Source organism: Emydura macquarii, unplaced genomic scaffold (assembly GCF_026122565.2).
Source record: "Emydura macquarii macquarii isolate MOO-44397 ecotype Brisbane River unplaced genomic scaffold, CSIRO-AGI_Emac_v2 contig_746, whole genome shotgun sequence".
NCBI lineage: Eukaryota > Metazoa > Chordata > Testudines > Chelidae > Emydura > Emydura macquarii.
The window spans coordinates 670,351-690,863 of NW_027130883.1; the positions used below are offsets into that span (position 1 = coordinate 670,351).

The 20,513-nt window shown below is 48.6% G+C and overlaps 1 protein-coding gene across 1 annotated transcript in view; it reads left to right on the top strand.

The window, feature by feature from the left end:
• Positions 1-20,513, top strand: part of LOC137149438 (IgGFc-binding protein-like) — a 185,650-nt gene that overhangs the window by 155,714 nt on the left and 9,423 nt on the right. Inside the window, exons 40-51 of the mRNA XM_067542955.1 lie at positions 395-965; positions 1,693-2,288; positions 5,129-5,702; positions 5,925-6,118; positions 6,569-6,710; positions 7,550-7,878; positions 8,230-8,803; positions 10,501-10,829; positions 11,343-11,928; positions 12,773-13,101; positions 16,606-17,179; positions 18,394-18,992. Coding sequence (XP_067399056.1) covers positions 395-965; positions 1,693-2,288; positions 5,129-5,702; positions 5,925-6,118; positions 6,569-6,710; positions 7,550-7,878; positions 8,230-8,803; positions 10,501-10,829; positions 11,343-11,928; positions 12,773-13,101; positions 16,606-17,179; positions 18,394-18,992 — 5,397 coding nt within the window. The remainder of the gene's footprint in view (positions 1-394; positions 966-1,692; positions 2,289-5,128; positions 5,703-5,924; positions 6,119-6,568; positions 6,711-7,549; positions 7,879-8,229; positions 8,804-10,500; positions 10,830-11,342; positions 11,929-12,772; positions 13,102-16,605; positions 17,180-18,393; positions 18,993-20,513) is intronic.

Genomic DNA, 20,513 nt, shown 5'->3' on the forward strand with positions numbered 1-20,513 from the left:
GGTTATGGACAGTGCATGGAAGGATTTTGAAATATAGAATGAATTGTAACTAGGTTATTCTGTAAACAGGGATCCAATGCAGATATTTAAGGACTGGGGTGCTGTCATTAGCATCCAGCATATGTGAGAACCTGGGGAGCTTGGGTTCAGGTAGGACAGAGGACTGAATTGCAGTAGCCAACGAAAAAGGAAACGAAAGTCTGGCTGGAAGATCCTGCCTAGTCTGGAGAGCTGTGATACAGGCAGGCCATAGGGAAGGAAGCAGGGCAGACTGGACAAACAGTTGAACAGAGGTGGATTCTTATTATAATTATGGGCCAGAGCCCAGAGCTGGGGCAAAAGGTTCCACCACAGGTGAGCGATGTTTATTATCCTGAATGTTTTGTTTTTACAGGTGAACGGTTTCCTGATTAACCTTCCCTTCAACCTCGATGATAACAAAATCACTGCGTATAGAAAGGGCTGGGCCACAGTGATCCAGACAGACTTTGGCCTCACTGTCACCTTTGCCGGGTGGTCAGGACGCACCACGGTCACTCTGCCAGTCACCTACGCGGGCGCCGTGTGTGGTCTGTGTGGTAACTTCAACGGTGAGAGGGAGGACGACTTGCACATGAGGGATGGCACGCTGGCACCGAACCCCAGCAGCTTTGGCCAGAGCTGGAAAGTGGGAGACCTCCCGGGATGCTCTACAGTAACGATACCACCGTGCGCAAGTCTAGAGGCTATTGAAAAACAACAGCGAGGTAGCAGAGGGCAGTGTGGGCTCATCCTACACAAGAGCGGCCCCTTCAGAGGATGTCACAGCAAAGTGGACCCCGAGGGATACTTTGTTGACTGCGTGTACGGCTATTGCGCCCTCAGTGGGCGGGACAGTAACGTCTGCCAGGCCGTTGCTGGCTATGCCGAGGCATGTCAGGAAGCTGGAGTTATGATCTATCCCTGGAGGACAACGAAATTCTGCTGTGAGTCCCCCGTGTTCACCACTGCCTGCCCCACGGGGATCGTTAATTCCTCTTGGCTGGTAGATGTGGATCTAAATGCTCAGGTTATCATGGGCTTCAGAACATTTCTAAATTGACAAAGAAGCCCTCTCTCCAAAGGATGGGTATGGTTATTGGAGCTGCCCCCTCATCCTGCCCCATCAGTGTGCTGCAACCTGGGCCAGAGAGGCACTGTCGAGAGATGTAGTGATGCCCTTCTTAGCCCATCTAGTCCTTGGCTTCCCTGCTGAGACTGGGACATCATTACTGCTGGGACATGGCGGTGGTTCACTAACTGAGATGTTTGTCCACTAGGAACTGTCCTGGAAACCCATTAACTCATCTCCCATGAGCCGTCGTCTGGGAATAAATTTTAGGCACTACTGACCTGGATTCAAAACAAAACCCTAGTGTTGAAAAGCTCAGCAGAACATTCCCAGGCCCATGAGCCATCCAATCCCTACACCTTGATGTTGGTCCAAATTAGAAGCGTAGCCCTGGGAGAGAGATTACCTGAATTGCATTGCCTGCTGTCTCTGGGGCACCTGGTTCCCCAGATCTGGGACCTGATTACAGATGTTGCTTTTTTATTAATTAACCAACCCAAGGAAATAGAAAATGAGAAGCTTTAATGAAATTGCTAGTTCTGTGATGCTTCATTTAGCACATTGCTAACGCACCATGAGCTAACTCTTTGTTCTAATTACAGCTCCGTCCTGTCCTCAGAACAGTCACTACGAATTCTGCAGCAGCAGCTGTGATCTGACATGCAGCACCCTCTATGCCCCGGTGCAATGCACAGCCCAGTGTAAGGAAGGCTGCGAGTGTGATGAGGGCTTTGTTCTCAGTGGTGACAGCTGTGTCCCCATTTCCCAGTGCGGATGCCTCCACAGGGGACTTTACTACCAGGCTGGGGAGACCTTCCACCCAAGCAGTTCATGCAAGGAGCAGTGCGTGTGTCAGGCTGGTGGGGTGGTTGAATGTAAGGCATTCTCCTGCAGCGCTGGTGAGGAATGCTGGATGGTGGATGGTGTCCAGAAATGCCACCCATTTGAAGCCGCAACATGTTCTGCCTCTGGCCATCGGCACTACCTCTCTTTCGACGGAGTCCCCTTTGACTTCCAAGGCACCTGCACCTACATCCTGGCCAAGACCTGCACCAATGCCAGCCACCTTACACCATTCACTGTCAGTGTAGAGAAAGAAGCCTGGGGCAGCGGGAACACCTCTGTGGCCAAGCTGGTGTCCATCCAGGTGTACGGGATCACGCTCACCCTGCTGCAGAACAAATGGAGAATCATCATGGTAAGTCCTTCTTCTGATCCTCCTATAGATCATTTTTTATATATTTTGGACATCAGAGATCCTCTTCTGTTCCGTACTGGTTTGTCCCCTCATGGCCAGAGGTCATTCTGCAGGTGACCTCCTCGGCTTCCCCTCTTGGACCTCAGAATAACTCTTCCAAAATCCAATAACAACCCTCCTAGGGAGCTGGTTTATTAAATTAACAGATATTACAAATAAAGTTTTCACGTCCATCCATTTACCTCCTTATCTGATCACTCCCATACATTTCCTGCCTGTCTTCTGACTCCCCAAATGTCAGGTTTAATAATGATATCTGTACACACATGTTGCTATATATCTATGTTGGAGAAGGGAGGACAAAGAAATGCGTCTTGTACTTGGAGTGGAAGGTGGGGATGTATGCAATTGTCCTTAGTTCAGTCCACATTCTTGGGCAAGCACCTAATAATGCTCTTTCACGTGCAAAGACAGTTTACCCTTATTGTAGAGATTTCCATTGTCCCAGAGGACTGAAATTGTCAGCCACGTGTAGCCCTTCTGCCAGATGGAGTCAGCAGCAAGAAAGGCCGGGTTCAATATCTAGGGGTTCCTCTTAACAATACAAAACAGAACCGGCTTCAGCCCTCACCCAGTAATCTGGGAAAATTAAACACCTCACCTGGGCATCTCTAAGAGGCAATACTTCCCCGCTTGCACAGAAAAAGGGAGAAGGAACCCAGCATTAATTTGGGGAAACACCACAACCAAGATTCAAAAGCATGTGACAATGAGCAAACAGAGTACAATGGGAGGGGTCTTTTGCCTCAGTTTTTCACCTTGTGGTGTTCAAGTCCGACAACAAATGTTCCTTTAACATATCACCCCCTCTCCCTGCACTGCGCCCCACTCACAGTTGCTGTCCTAGGTCAGTGCAGACCCAGAGTTCGGAGGTGTGTTCGTGTGAGTTCACCTCCCATCCCAGGGGGGAAAGTGTCCAGCAATACCTTGGCTCACAGTTGTTGCTGTTCACTCTGACGCTGCTGGCTGTTGTGCCGTCAGCCACTGCCCCGCTGTTTACTCTGCCACTGCTTCTGCCACCCCCACCCCACCCACTCCTGCTGCTGCACCCCAGCCTGCTACCACTGCCTCTCCGCTGTGATATCCCGTTCTGAGGTCCCACCACTTGACCCAGCTCTCAGTGATTTCAGAGGGTACAGGGGAGCCTCACTGCTAGAACAGGCTGTGCGGCCTCTGACGCTGCAGCACTGACTAATGCCAGATCTAAGACTCAGCTTCTGGTCACCTGTGATTTCAACTCTTGCAACCACCCAACAAAACAGCGGAGAGTCAAACAATGTCTAGGACTCCTTAGACTGCACCACCATCACCATTCTTTCCCTGGGATCTGGCCTCCCTACCCCCTACTTAGCGAGTGAGCGTCAGTCTATGGGGGAAACAGTGCCTCAATCAATCAGGATCTGCTACGCATGGGTTTTGCTACCCTTTACTCGAACAATCAGGGTAACAACATTTCATTAACCCTGTAACCCAACACCAGCCAAAATTGATCACTCTGGCAAAGCAGCCTCCTCCGCTGAATACCTAGGCAGAGTAGGTGTTCCTGAAGTCCTTTCCCCTAGCTCATCACTAGTCGTCAGGGGAGAGCTCATTCACACCTACTTAAACCTCTGGGATGAAAACCGAGCGTGACTGATCTTTCAGATACCCTGAGCTCATGCCACTGTGCGCCTTGAAGGACAGAGAACTTCACCCAGACTCAGTGTTCTCTGAGAAGCCAACGTAGGGAGCCAAGGACAGGTTTGACGTGTTCACAGCCAATGTTACTGAGGAGATGTGTGGCAGAGGAGTGTCCCAGCTGAAGTTTTCTAAGTGCTGAGGGCTTCATGTCTGGTTATATCAAATTGCTGTAATCCAGTCAGGAGTTGACACAGACATGAGTAACTGAGGTCAGGTCATCATCCGGGAGGATGGGATGGAGTCTGGTAGCCAACAGGAGATGGTGGAAAACATTAGTCACGGGTGCTGCTATGTGAGAGCTTCTCTTGGGCACAGTGAGCATCCGCCAGCTCAGCTCCATCTTCTCTGCTTCCAGTCTTGGTTCAGAACTGGGTTTTCAGGAGAGGAGGTGATGGAGAAGGCAGTTCTGAGTGCAGGTGTGGGCATGGAGCAGAGGCGCAGGCCAAAGATGGGTGGAGGAGACGGGGATGGTAAAGAGACGCTCAGGAAGGAGGTGGGCGGTTAGTGAAAGGACAGCAGAAATGTCCACGGGGGTGAAGAGCTTGGAACATGTGGACCAGAAGTTTTCCCTTGAAGATTTGCCTCCATTTTTTTATAACCTGAGTGTTGACGTTGAACCTGAACTCTCCTCCTCCTCCTAACCCCACTCTCACTGCAAATCTGCCTGTAGGCAATGGCATCTTTATCCTTCTCCGCCACTGGTTTACTCAGCCTGGGCTGAAATCCTCCCTCAGGCCTCCATCTCCTCTCCCCTTGACTTGCTGGGTCTTGTTTGTTTGAGCTTTGTTGCTGAGATGGAGGGAGTAGGAAAGAGAGAGGATCAGGAGTCAGATGAGGGGCGGAGAGAGATGGGCCAGAGTGACTATGTGATACTGTGATTAGGGCTTTTACTGCCTCTCATTTATTGCAGGCTTAGGACCAGATTCTGATCTCAGTGGCACTAGTGTAAATCTGGAGTAATTCCAGAGTAAGATCTGGAGTCATTCTGGATTTAGGCCATAGTGTCATTGAGAGCAGAATCTCAAAAATCACTGCCCACAACTCAACACCTACAATGTCCGCTCCTCACAGCTCACAGGGGAACGCTCTGTCTCTTCCAGGTGGACGGGGTGTCCCACAACCTGCCGGCAATCATGGCTGATGGACAGCTCCGAGCGTATCAGCACGGCACCAACGTCCTAGTGCAAACCGACTTTGGCCTCTCTGTGAGCTACGACCTGGTTTACCAGGTCAGAGTCACTATCCCAGGCAGCTACCATGGCCAGGCGTGCGGCCTGTGCGGGAACTACAAAGGGCAGCAGGATGAGGAGTTCCTGCTCCCCGATGGTAGGTTGGCTCCCGACACCGCATCCTTCGGGTCTGCCTGGGAAGTTCAGATTCCAGAGGCAACATGTACAGACCAATGTGCTGGGAACAGCTGTCCAGTCTGCGAGGAGGGAAAGAAGGATGTCTTCAAAGGGCGCAACTACTGCGGGCTGCTCACAGTTCCCGACGGCCCCTTTGCCGCCTGCTACGGCACCGTCAGCCCCGGCGTGTATCTCAACAGCTGCCTGAATGACGTGTGCCTGCGCAATGGGGACACCCGAGTCCTGTGCCAGAGCGTCCACAGCTACGTGACGGCCTGCCAGGAGGCCGGCGTCAGTCTCCAGCCCTGGAGGAGCGCCTCCTTCTGCCGTAAGTGCCATGATGCTGATGGAGCCCTGGGACGCACTGGGGGGGAGGGTCATAATTTCTAGGCATCTCATTCCAGACCTCTGGGTTTCTTCCGAGACCCTTCTGGGTAGGAGCCAACCTTAAAAAAAGTGTCCTGGTCCTCTCCTTCCCTTCGTGTCTCTGTACCTCTAGTTCATGGTGTGAGATCTTTCCAGACATCAGTTACTTCTCTCTCTATTTAAGCTCTGAGTTGCCCAATCAACAGCCACTACAAGGTCTGTGCCGACCTCTGCTCCACCACCTGTGCTAGACACATCATGGACTGTCCGAAGACTTGTGCTGAAGGCTGCCAGTGTGACGATGGCTTCTTTTTCGATGGCCAGGACTGTGTGGCTCTGGAGAACTGTGGGTGCTTTGACTATGGGAGATACTACAAGGTACTGCCCAGTGCTGGGGTATCTAGGTCTGATCTCATTTTTGCTCTGTGCACGTCTTAATCCCTACATGAGTAAGGAATATAGGTTTTGCTAGAGTGGATCAGAGCATAGTTCCAGCCAACCCGGCATTCCCGTTCTGCTAGTACCCAAGCGTCAAGAAAGACAAGAAGATTTCATTCCCTTTGCCTGTTGCAGGGAAACTGAGGCACAGAGAGGGATAGTGACTTGCTCACGGCCACACAATGAGTCAGGAGCAGATGGGAGGTTAAAACCTGGCCCTCGAGTCAGTAGCCTTTCTCTTTCATGTTAAGAGGAAATAATATTATTATAGAATACATATTTTCATACACAGCACCACACAGCCCTGGATTTTGCACTGCCAGAAATGACTTTTAATAATCTTTTCCCCATTCTGTTGCGTTATTTCCCCTTTTCCGAATGTCCCCTCAGCCCAGAGAAACCGTGCTGACAACCGAGTGCCAGCAAAGCTGCACCTGCGTTCCCACCAAAGGGGTGTCCTGCCAAGCTCACAGCTGCTCCAGAGAAGCCACCTGCCAGATCAGAGGTGGCATCATGGGTTGCATCAGCCCAGGTAAAGGAGAGTCACTGACTGAAACATTCCTGAGAGTCAGCCCAGGTAAAGGAGAGTCACTGACTGAAACTGAGGGAGGAATAATTAGTTTACAAGAGATTATTTATGAAGCTTTCCTTTCCGAAGAAATACCCCTCCTCAAACCAACCAGCCTGATCCTGCTTAGCTAACACCAGCTCACAGACACAGGTGGCCAATTTGTAGTTCAGCAATGTGTCTGCCCCTGCTAGCAAACCAGCAATGGTGTAGTTCAGCATTTCTCAGTGTTCATAGGCCATAGGCGGCGGTGGAACCTGTTCGGTGGCCTTCAGAGGGAAGCAGCATAAGAACTAAGCTGTGGGCAACTTGGGAGTTAGGAGAGGAGGGAAATCCCTGCGATGAACTTTTCCTCCCATGGGCGTCACAGGTGCTTAGCACCTCTTAGAATTTGACCATTGGCACCTGCAGCTCCCACTGATTTATGGACTGAATTCTCTCTCCCAATGGAGACACTGGGAGTTAGCCAATGTGACTTCAGTGCCATATCAATGCATTATTGAGGGTGCTCAGCACATTGCTGGATCTGAGCCATAGGCACTGGAGCACTCACATACCTTTAAGCATGTGTGTAGCCTCATTGATTTCAACTGAATTCACTTGGTTAAGTGTTTTGCTCGATTGGGACTTCCAGAAAACCAGGTGCCACTGAGTATCCTGGGCTTCCCAACTTCTCAGAGTGCTCTGGGTGGCTCAGCTGGTTCAGCATGAATGCTGTGCCCAGGGCAGGGATGGCTTCCCCAGCCTAGACACTGGGCTTGAGTTCCCTGCCCTGTTGATGTGACTGGGCTTTCTCCTTTCAGATGCCTGCAGAACCCTGAAATGCCGGACCAAGGAGACATGCAAGATTGAGGATGACCAAGCGTTATGCGTTCCTGACTACACTGGAATCTGCTCGGGTTCGGGGAACATGAAGTACCAAACTTTTGATGGCCTGAAGTTTGACTTGCAGGATTCCTGCAAATACACAATCGCTAAGTACTGTGGCAGTGACCCCACCCTGGTGCCCTTCACCATTGATGAGAAGAATGACAACCGGGGGAGCCAGGATATATCCTTTTGGCAAGTGACCAACATTTACATCTATGGGTACAACATCTCCATCTACAAGAGGGAAGTTGGCATAGTCCGGGTGAGTTTCCCAGCTCGGGGCTCCTTTTCCACTTATACCAAACAGATTTTTGTGTAGTGTCTCTCACACAATGGAATCCTCATAAGCTGAATATATCATGTTGGCAATGCAAGTACATAATGCATCTGGTCTTGTATGGTTGTGATAGATAGATAGATAGTGTAGTGAGAAAAATACTCTGTTTATTCAGGGAAATTCACGTTAATTTCAGTGATTCTTTTACACGCTGCTGGTTAGAGTGACAATAAATTACAGCCAAAATGAGTGGCAAGGTGACAGCTGCAGTAAGAACAAGTGAGGATGAAAGAGCAATAACACCTATCATGCCTCCCTCCTCCTCTCTGTCTCTAGCTGAACAGTGTGATCACCAGTCTCCCAGTGACGCTGAAAGACGGTAAAATCAGACTGTACCAGAATGGCCTTAGCACTGTCCTGCAGACGGACTTCGGCCTCCAGGTGGCATATGACAAGAACTGGCATGTGGCGATTACCCTCCCCAGCAGCTATTACGGGGCTATGTGCGGCCTTTGTGGGAACTTCAACCAGAAACCAGAAGACGACATGATGTCATCCAACGGCATCAAAGTTTCCTCCATCGTGGGCTGGGCAGATAGTTGGAAAGTCCAAGACCTGGATCCCCTTTGCTGGGATTACTGCCGAGGGAACTGCCCACTGTGTGATGCGAGCAAGATGGTCCTGTATAGGGGAGAAAATCACTGTGGGATGATCAGCAAAGCACCAGGAGGGCCCTTCAGAGAGTGTCACTCCAGTGTGAACCCTGATGATTTCTTGAACAACTGCATCTTAGACATGTGTCTGAATGAGGCAGACAAGAGGATTCTGTGCGAGGCGCTGGAGGCCTATGCGGACGCCTGCAGGAAGCAGGGGGTCACTGTCGATGGCTGGAGGACAGCGTCCGGCTGTGGTGAGCCTAGCAGCTTGGTTTCTTCCTGTCCGCAATAGCGCTAATCAATCTATTTACCCGGTTGATGAGCATGGGGATAGAAATATCCAGGATCCCTGGGCTATTGGGGTCAGGTCTTAGGGTAGAGCTCCCCCAAATTCAATGTTCCCTGGCAGTCATTCATCCGAGAGCTAACCCACCTGGCCCTGGTAGTTAATGAGATCTAAAACAATCACCGAGTCAGCTGGTTTGGGTGCATGTGCACAGCAGCTGGGAGGCATAAAGCTCAGATGGACATTTCATGCAATCACTCGACTTGAGATAGCATCTAAAAATATCAGTGTGGATGCAACGTCACAGGTGGCAGTCGAGGCTAGCTGCCCGCGTCTCCTATGTACACAAACCTATAAGTGTGATGTATCTGGCAAACAGCAATGGTGAAGTTCAGTATTTCTTAGGGTCCATGGAGCATAAAGGTCTGCGGAACCTTTTTGGTGGTCTTCAGAGAGAATTAGGATGACAAGATAACCCAATTTTATAGGGACAGTCCCGATATTTAGGGCTTTGTCTTATATAGGCGCCTATCCCCATCCTGATTTTTCACATTTGCTATCTGGTCACCTTAGAATGAAGCAGCTATAAACCATTGTGGAGTTAAGAGGGGAGGGAGCGCCATGAGATGAAACTCTTCTCCCACTGAAATGCATAGGGACTGAAGATGCTAAACTTAGCACCTGCAGCCCTTGCTGACTTGTAGATTGAAATCCCGTTCCCACTGGAGTCATTGGGAATTAGCCAATGACTTCAGTGCAACAGCAACGGCTTATTGAGGGTGCTCGGCATATTGCTGGATCACATCCAGACGCACATGAGCACATGCGTGACTTTAAGAGTGTGCGTAGCCTCATTGATTTCAATGGACCTACGCACATGCTTTGCTGGATTGAGATTATAACTTGAAGCAAGCCAAATTCTGTTGATTATCATGGACTTGCCATCAGCTCTGCATGCAATGGGCGTCTTAGCTGGTCCCGCATGAAGGTTTTGCTCATGACCAATCTGGCTCTCTCATGCTATTATTTTGATTAATTGAGAACTTGCAGCTTTGCCACTGAAGTTTATGGTTGTATGGTAAGTCTAAGTGGGGGTAGGCAAGTGCTTGTGTTTGTGCTGAGAAATTTTGGGAGGGTAGCAAAAGAGGAGTGTGTGTGATGAGGGGCTTAGAGTTTGGGGTTATTGTGTGTTGGCTGTGTTGTCGTGTTGGTAGTTGTGTTGATTTGTATCTGGGGGGACTGGGCTGGAGAATTTTGTGTTGGATTGTGGGAATGACAAAACAGGGGTGTGCGCCTCGGGGATCATGCTTGGGGATTTTGTGGATTTGTTTGGGCATGGGGACTGTGTTGGCGAGTTTGTGTTAAGTTGTACTGGTGGCAAATCAATCTTTAAAGAACTATGGGGCAGGCTCCCTTGTATTGCTGACTCATTACAATCAATGAAATTGTTGAATGCAAACTAGGTATAGAGTAAAAGTGGTGATTGGTGGAGGTATCTCTAAATCACAATGGTCTAGGACTCTTGGCATGGCATAGGCACATGCCTTACTGGTTTATTATATATGGATTATTACTTATTTATTTATGCTACTGTAGCGCTTAGGAGCCTAGATGCTGGACTTGAGTTCCCTGCCATGTTGCTATGACCAGTGTTTGTTCTTTCAGATGCCTGCATAGCTCTGAAATGCCGGACCAAAGAGACATGCAAGACTAAGGACGGCCACACAGCATGTGTTCCTGACTACATGAACACCTGCTCGAGCTCCAGCAACACGCACTACCAAACTTTTGACGGTCTGAAGTTTGACTTCCAGGGCACGTGTACCTACACCCTGGCCAAATACTGTGGGAGCGACGCCACCCTGGAACCTTTCACCATCGATGAGAAGAACGACAACAGGGCGACCCGGGATATCTCCTTCCTGCGAATGAGCAACATTTACATCTATGGGTACAACATCTCCATCTATAAGAAAGAAGTTGGCAAAATCCGGGTGAGTTTCCCAGCTCAAGGCTCTGCCACTTTTCAATTTACGAGGCACAGGACTTTAGTGCCGTGTCTCACACAAACAGGATGAGCTGCATATGTCATGTGGGCTATACAAGTACCTAAATACATCTGAGCTGTATGTCTGAAAACTTTGTCAGAGAGAGAGACAGAGAACGAAAACAAGACTTTGTAGCTCGATCAATATGTGTTTCAGAGAGGTTGAATCTATATAGAGGCATAGCTAATGCAGCAGACAGATCGATAATGTAGGTAGATAATGAAGCTAGATAAATACTGTGATTATTCAGGGAATTTGCATTGATTTCAGTTGTTCTTCCCGAGTAAGGAATGGGTAAAAAGTACTTAAGGATTTGACCTCTTTATCTTGCTTGCTGCTGGTTAGAGTGACAATGAATAACAGCCACAATGAGCTGTGAGGTGACATTCGGAGTAAGAGCAAGTGAGGAGGAAAGAGGAATAACAGACATCATGTTCCTCCCCTACTGTCTGTCTCTAGCTAAACGGCGTGACCACCAGGCTCCCGGTGATGCTGAAAGATGGTAAAATCAGACTGTTTCAGAGAGGCCTCAGCCCCGTCCTGCAGACGGACGTTGGCCTCCGGGTTGGGTACGACAAGAAGTGGAATTTGGAGATCACCCTCCCCAGCAGCTATTACGGGGCCATGTGTGGCCTTTGTGGGAACTTCAACCAGAACCCAGATGACGACATGATGTCATCCAGCGGCATCAAAGTCTCCTCCATCACGGGCTGGGTGACCAATTGGAAAGTTCAAGACAGGGATCCCTTTTGCTGGGATTATTGCCAAGAGACTTGCCCGATGTGTGAGGAGAGCAAGAGAGATCTGTACGGTGACGACAGTCACTGTGGGGTGATCAGTAAAGCGCCAGGAGGACCCTTCAGAGAGTGCCACTCCAGGGAGAGCCCGGACAACGTCTTTGACAACTGCCTCTATGACGTGTGTCTGAGTAAGGGGAACAAGACCATTCTGTGCCAGGCACTGCAGGACTATGCGGACATCTGCAAGGACCATGGGGTCACAGTTTATGACTGGAGGACACCGTCCAGCTGCGATGAATCCAGAGGTTGGTATTCTGTTGAAACAGGTGACAATGGGATCCAATCCAACAGCTTACCCTATTGATGGAGGGGACGGCGACTGATCTGAGCGTGAGGATGGGAATATCCAAGTTAGTGGGGCATTGGGGTCTGCTCTGATTCTTAGGGCAGAGCTCCCCCTGCATTGTTTCCTTTATTAGGGTAAGTGCAAAAACTCACAAGCCTGAAAGAATGACAGACAGGTAGCTAATCTGCAATTTGGCTGTAAGTACAATGTATGTAGCAAGCAGACAATGGTGCAGTTGAGTGTCTTTGGGCCACAGGAGTCTGTGGAACCTTTCTGGTGGTCTTCAGAATGAAGCCGCATAAGAACAAAGCTATGGGTGATCCAAGAGTTAGGAGGAGAGATCCAGGAGATGAACTTTTCCTCCCATTGAAATCCATGGGACTCAAAGGTGCTTACAACTCTCAGAATTTGACCCCTTGCACCTGTCATTCTCTCAGATGCATGGACTGCAATCTCCCTCCCAATGGAGTCAGTGGGAATTAGCCAATGACTTCAGTGCCACAGCAATGGGTTATTGAGGGCATGCTGGGTCAGAACTAGGGGCATTTAAGCACATGAATAACTTTAAACATGTGAGTAGCCTAATTTCCTGATTTCATAGCCTGATTTGGCTCACACGGTTGAGTGTTTTGCTGGACTGGAGCTTGCAGCAAGCCAAGTTCTGTCGAGTATGCTCGGGGTACCTTGGTTGGTTCAGTTGGTTCTGCAAGAATGCTGTATCCATGGCAGATCTTGCTCCCCCAGCCTAGACGCTTGACTCGAGTCCCCAGTTCTGTTGAGGTGACTGAGCTTTTTCCTTTCAGAAACCTGCAAGAGCTTGAAATGCAAGACCAAGGAGACATGCAAGACTGAGGACAGCCGCGCGACGTGCGTTCCTGACTATGTGGGAACTTGCTGGGGCTGGGGCGACGCACATTATCACACCTTCGATAGTCTGAAGTTTGATTTCCAGGGAAACTGCACCTACACCATTGCCAAATACTGTGGCCATGACTCCTCCCTGGAGCCCTTTACCATTGATGAGAAGAATGATAACAGGGGCAGCCAGGCTATCTCCTTTCTGCGAGTGACCAACATCTATGTCTACGGATACAACATCTCCATATACAAGAGGGAAGTTGGCAAAGTCCGGGTGAGTCTCCGATTTCAGGACTCTTCACCTTTCTGAGTTCTAACACACAATAATTTGGCATAGTCTCTCTCTCGCACAAATGGTGCCCTAGAATCAGGGGTTGTGAGAGAAAGAAACAGGCAAATGGGAAGAAAGATGTTTCCAGGTGACATTTCTAACCTCGGAGAAGGTGGGGCGGTTGTTTCAGGTGTTGAAAGATGCCTGGGAAAAGGCTCTCCCTCCTGTAGAAGGGACAGAGAAAGAAAGGAGAGTTGGTAGATAGATACTAGGAGTGAAATCGTGACCCTGTTGAAATCAACGCAAGTAGGTGGCATAGCTCACAGGTCTCAGGAGATGGCTATATTCTGTATTTAGTTATGGCACATGTGTCGCAGCGTGAATTCAGAACTATATACTCCCCACAATGCACAGCGGAATGGCCTGTCAGAAGTTTTCACAGAGATTAAAGGGAGAATACAGCCATTATTTAGTAACCACACCTTGAATACTGCATGCAGTTCTGGTTGCTCCATCTCAAAAAGATATATTGGAATTTGAAAATGTACAGAGAAGGGCAACGGAAATGATTAAGAGTATGGAACAGCTTCCAAATGAGGAGTGTTTAAAAGACTGGGACTTTTCAGCTTGGAAAAGAGGAGATGAAGGGGGGACATTATCACAGTCTCCAAAAACTTGAAAGGCTGCCATAAAAAAGAGGGAGATAAAATGCTGTTTTTTGTCACAGAGCACAGGACAAGAGGCAATGGGTTCAAACTACTGCACAGCAGATTTAGATTTCCTAACCGTAACAACAATAGAGAATGGAGCAGATGGCCTGGGAAGGTTGTGGAAGTGCCTTCACTGGAGGTTTTCAAAAGGAGGCAGAATAGCCATCTGTCTTGGATGATTTAGACATAACGAATCTTGCATCTTGGCAGGGGGGTAGACTAGATGACCCTTGCTGTCCCTTCTGATCCAATGGTTCTATGATTCTAGGTGTGGGATAAACATCCCATCACACCCTTGTCGTTTTAACAAACTGAATGGGGTAGGAGCTGGAGGTTGCTACAAAGAATGAAATACCAAAAAAAAGGATGAGGAGATTCACATAGACAGGTCAGGAAAAAAGAATCAGTAAAAGGAACAGGCAGAAGATACAGGAACAAAGAGCAGAAATGTATCTGAGCCTCTAATGGAGCAGATTTTCTCACTATGCAATGAAGGGAACAAGAAGGAAATGAACCCTAAATAAATAAATACACATTTAGTTACTACTAGAGTTGTGCAAATAATAGATTTTTCAGTGCATTGGTAATTCTGAAAAAATTGGGGGGAAAGTTTTTAGTGAACTGAAAACAAATTTTTAAAAAAATTTTGGTGAAAAGTCAAAAGAAAATTGTTTCCACTTTCAACAAAATGTTTTGGTCCCATTTCAAGCATTTTAAAAATATTTGAAATTTTTTAAAAATAAAATTAAAGGAAATTTCAAAACAAAAAGTTGTTTCAGATTGGAAAAATTGAAATGTTTATTTTAAAAATGTTGAAACAAAACCTCTCCGCTTTTTTGGATTATTTTTTTCTCCGCCAAAAGAAGTTGGTGAAACTGATGCAAATTGATGAATGGTTTCAGTGCACAGAATTTGCATTTTTCGCCAATCAAATGTTTTGGATGAAAATTTTTGCCCCGCTCTCGTTAAAAACATACGAATGGCCATATTAAATCAAACCAATAATTCATCTAGTCCAGTGTCCTGCCTTCCGGCAGTGGCCAATGCCAGGTGCTTCAGAGGGAATGAACAGAACTGGGCAATCGTCCCTTCACACCCCGGTCATTTTAACAGACCAAATGGGGTAGGAGCTGGGGATTGCTACAAAGAGTGAAATACAAAGTAAAGGACAGAGGAAATTCACACAGACAGGTCAGGAAAAGAGAATCAGTAAAAGGAACATGCTTTGTCGCTTGCCTCTGGATCCTTTCCAGTGTCTCTACATACTTTCTATACAGCAGGGACACAGTACTCCAACTGAGGCCTAACCAGCACCAAGCAGAGTGGTGCTATCACCTTCTGTGACTTGCATGCTATGCCTCTGTTAATGCAACCCAGAATTGCATTTGTACATGCCATGAAAAGGTTAATATAGGCCAATTAATCTGCTTGCTTGCACCTGGAGGGTGGGCCAGGCCTGATGAGAAATAAAGCCCAGCTGGGGGAGAGCAGGGCTTGTCTCCATAAAGTGCTGGGGGAGCCCAGATGGAGAGAGAAAAGACCCAGAGGAGAGGAGGTGGGGAGTTCTCAGGGAAGCAGCATGAGGAAGGCTGAGAAGGAGAAAGCCAAATAGGCTTCTCCAGGGACAAACTGGAGGCCTCATGGGAGCCTGCCTGAGCCCCTGAGTAAGAGGAAGAGTGGGCCAGCCCTGAATTGTGGGGCGGAATGGGGCATAGGACAGTCTACACCTGGAGAGGCACCTGTGACTAGGTGGCCATGTGGGCTGAAGGTTGGGATTTTGAATGCATTCCTTTAGGACTTTAGTAAAGGATTCTGGTGCCATGGAAGGGACAGGACTGTAAAGACATCTGTCTGGAGGGCTAGGACGCTCCTGTGGCCAGATTAGGCCAAAGGAGAATGGGGGAAGACAGATGCACATCTGTCACAATGCCTCATCTGGCCACAAGAGAATATGTGGGGGCAGCTGGCAGTACTTTTGCCACACAGGGCTTAATAGCTGGGGTTGTCACTGAAGTGTTATCTAGGGGCTTTAAAGTGGATGTTCTGATCCGCTTAGTAGGGGCAGGGGAGTTTACACCTTTGGGGTCATCATTTCAGGCTCTCTGCAGACTCAGGCAGACATCACTGAACTAGTCACCCTTGGAGGCTTGAGAGGCAGAACATTATTTTTAACTAAATAAATAAAAATGAAAGCTTAGATTCTGGAGATTCTCAGTCCGTCTTGTGGGCCACACAAATATATCAGATGGGTTGTACGTTAACACATAATTAGATATTGTAGATAGATACTGTGGGTGGGTAAATAATATAGCTGGATAATGTGGACAGAGAGATTGGTGGGTGGGTGGACTGGTGGATGGATGAATGGTTCGATTCTGTAGATGAGTAGCCAATATAGCTAGGTAGTGTGGATGGATAGATAGACATAGAGAATTTCGCAGACAGATACAATAGGAAGATATTGTAGATAGAATAGTAGAAATGTAGGGCCAGAAGGGACCTCAAGAGGTCTTCTAGTCAGCTCCCCAGGCTGAGGCAATATTAAGTGTACCCAGTCCATCCTTGACAGATGTTTGTCAAACCTGTTCCTAATATATTCAGGCCAACTTGCATTGATTTCACTGGTTCTTCCTGAGTAAGGAACAGATAAAAGTGATGAGGATTTGGCCCCATTTTGTACATGCTGCTGGTTAGAGTGACAATGAGATATAGCTGAAACAAGTGGCAAGGTTACGTCTGCAGTAAGAACAAGTGAGGATGAAAGAGCAATAATGCCCTGTCCTGTCCTTGTCTCTAGCTAAATGGTGTGATCACCAGTCTCCCGGTGACCCTTGAAGGTGGTAGAATCAGACTCTACCAGAGCGGCCTCCACGCCATCCTGCAGACGGACTTTGGCCTCCGGGTGGCATACAACTGGAACTGGCATCTGGTGATCTCCCTCCCCAGCAGCTATTATGGAGCCACGTGTGGCTTATGTGGGAACTTCAACCAGAACCCTGAAGATGACATGCTGACATCCTATGGCACCAGAGTCTCCTCCATCGTGGACTGGGCTGCTAGTTGGAAAGTCCGAGACCTGGATCCCTTTTGCTGGGATTCCTGCCAAGAGAACTGCCTGACATGTGATGAAAGCAAGAGGGAGTTGTACAGGGGCGACAGTCACTGCGGGTTGATCAGCAAAGCCCCGGGAGGGCCCTTCAGAGAGTGTCGCTCTCGAGTGAACCCCAACGACTTCTTCAACAGCTGCATTGATGACGTGTGTCTGAATGGGGGGGCTACGAGTCTCGTGTGTCAGGCTCTGGAGGCCTACGCAGTCACCTGTAGGGACCAGGGGGTCACCGTCTATGACTGGAGGACGCCATCTGGCTGTGGTGAGCCTCACAGTTCGGGGTCCTTACTGATGCGGGCGGTGATCGGGCTAGTCAGTAGAGAGGGCTGGATGTTCTTCGTCGGTGGTGTTTCGCGGAAAAATGCCATTCTTGTTGAATTCAAAATGTTTAGAAAAAAGCGCAGATTTTGATAAAATGTCATGTAAAAGGATAAGGCAGAGTGTAGGTTGATTACATTTAGAATGGAGCGTTTTGATCTTTCATTTCGAAATGACTTTTGACACCACAATTCATTATTCGCATATATATATATATATAAACATTTTTTTAAAAGTTTGATGAGGTAGAAATCAAAGTAGTGTTTTGATTTAATCAAAACAAAACACTTCGATCCACCTGCAACGACGTCTGGGGCAGGAATTTAACGTCTGTTCCATCGGAACAGAAGAAAATCCAGTGCGAGCTCTCTACTCCACTCCTTGCAGTACAGCGCCCCCTAGTGTCACCCTGGGGCAGAGCCCCCACATGGGTGGGGGGAAAGGTACACTTAATGGGGCCCTGGAGGCCCTGGGGGGCCCGGACCAGGCTGCAACCCCCATTGCCATGAGGAAAAAAATGTTCATGGCTCATGAGATTGTATGTCTGGGATGAGGGATTGTGGTATGTGTGTGGGAGGGGCCCATGTTACAAGTTTGTCCTGGGCCTGAAAAAGTTATGCTTGGGCCCTGCTCTGGGGAATTAGAATCAGTTCAGACCCCAAGGAGAGAACATCCCCTACTGAGCTTCCACCCCGGTCCCTGAAGCACAGTGCCACACTGGGGCATGGGAACCAGCACTGACTCAAGTGGAGAACACCTCCTAATCAGAGCCTGCTCCTCTGTCTGCAGCACAGCACAGCACAGCACAGCACTGCACCCCCTAGCCCCACACTGTGCCATTAAGGGCAGCACTGACTCTTAGGGCAGTACCTTTACTGAGCACTCCAGGCAGACCCGACGTGTTCTTTATACCCAAGATCTGACCCTGATTGGCTCCTGGCCTGGGAGATTTGGCTGCCAACACAGATGGCATTTTGGTTCCTGAATGCAGAAGTTAATTCCGCGGTCCTTTTCCTTTTGGCCGTTTCACGCAGCGTGGATGATGCCCTGGCTGCTGATTACATGTAACAATTGGTCCGTAGTTCTCACTGTGTCTAGGCTGGTTGTGTCATTCATTTCCTATATTTTTAAATCTCCCCCTTTCCAATCCCATCCCAGCTCTTTCCTGCCCTAAGAACAGCCACTACGAGGCCTGCGGGAACGCCTGCCCAGCCAGCTGCTCCGACCGAACTGCCCCCTCCTCCTGCAGGCAGCCCTGTGTGGAGACCTGCCAGTGTAACGACGGTTACGTCCTCAGCGCCGGCCAGTGCGTCCCTGTGGGGAGCTGCGGCTGTGACTACAATGGCCGCTACTACAAACCCAACGAGGAGTTCTGGGTTGATGAGAACTGCCGCTCTCGGTGCAGGTGTGACCCCAGCCTGGGCACGGTGGTTTGCAAAAAGACCAGCTGCAAGGCCAAAGAAAGATGCTCTGTGGTCAACGGGGTCCGTGGCTGCCATGCAACCAGCTACTCCACCTGCATAGGTACCGGAGACCCTCACTACACCACCTTTGATGGGAAGAAGTATGATTTCATGGGTAGCTGCATCTACCAGTTCGCAGCTCTCTGCTCCGAGGACCCCACGCTCACCCCGTTCAACGTCAAAGTGGAGAACAACAACCGAGGCAGCAAGGCCGTGTCCTTCACCAAAGTGGTGACCTTAGAGGTCTATAACGTGACCATCAGCCTGAGCCAGGATCATCCGCGCAAGATCCAGGTACAGATGGAGGGTCAATGGGGAACGCTGTGAGTTATTTCAGTGATCTCTTGTCTGGGTGTTTTTTTTCAGGTCTAGGAGGGGAGTGCGGTCTAGTGGTTGAAGCAGGCGATGCTATGAACCCCAGCTCCAACCTTCTACTTCTGTCTAGGGGAAGTGGTTTGAGCTAGGATTCAGACATTTTGGGTTTTATTCCTTGCTCTGCCTCTGACTGGATTAACAATCTAGGGCTTCCTGTCTTTGTGCCTCTATGGGCAGTCCTACGCTCACAGTGTAGCACTTCCGGGAAGATGTTATTACGCTGACAGGAGAGCTAATTAATCCACCTCCCTGACAAGCGGTAGCTATGTCAAGAGACTAAGTCCTACCTTTGACATAGTACTGTCTACATCAGGGGTTAGGTTGGTAAAACTGCATCGCTTACGGCATGAACTTTTCACATCCCTGAGCAGTCTAGTTATACTGATGTAAGAGTATAGGGAAGACCTTACCTATTTCCCGAACTCTACAAGGAGGATCATCATACCTCTTCACTTCACAGGGATGTTGTGGGCAGAGCTCAGCAAATGACTGGTTCTTTGATTCCTTGCCAGTTCTGAAAAAATTGACAAAAGTTCTGCTTTGAGTCAAATGAAATGTTTCATTCAACCTGAACGGAAGCTATTTGTTTTCTTTCTTGGCATTTTTAAAACAAAAAGCAAAGAAAACGGTGGGCTAGATTCACGCAATGGCCAGAGGTGCTAGTGACTTCCTTTAGGCCAGTAGTTAAGCAATCATGTGGGATATGGAAGACCTGGATTCAATTCCCCTGATGGGGAGAAGGAATTTGAATTTGCTGGAAAGTCCCCTAGCTAGTGGACTATGGAATATTCTGGGGCAGGGCTACACTTAAAATTTAGATCGATCTAAGCTCCATCACTCAAGGATATGAAAAATCCATCACCCTGAGCACCGTAGTTAAGCCAACCTAACCCCTGGTGTAGACGCAGCTAGGTTGATGGAAGAATTCTTCCATTGACGTAGCTACCACTGCTCAGGGAGGTGGATTACCTACCTCCATTGGAAAAACCTCTTCTGTCAGTATAGGATGTGTCTAGACCTCGATGTGACAGCAGCACTCTCCTGTTGAAGCTGTTCCCCTTTACATCACATACTGGCCCAGAGAGCAAGAATAAAAATGATTCTATACCTGGTTGTTAAGCACTTGGCTGGGACCACCCACATTCAAATTCTTTCTCCATTGGGTAGTTAGTTAGTTATACAAAGTAAAACAGCTTCCTCAGGAGAGACTGAGATTGTCTTGCACAAGAGTAGGTGGGTAGGTCATTCTGGTGCTAAATGTGATACTGAAGTTCAATTGCTGTTCTTTATCAGGTAGTTTGGGGAATTGAACCCAGGCCTGTTATATCCCAGGGGAGTGCCCTAATCATTGGGCTAAAGGAGACTGCTCACGCACCTGGCCTCTTGCAGAGGCAGCCAGAAATTGTTTTTTCCCCCACCACAACTATCCCACCAATTTTT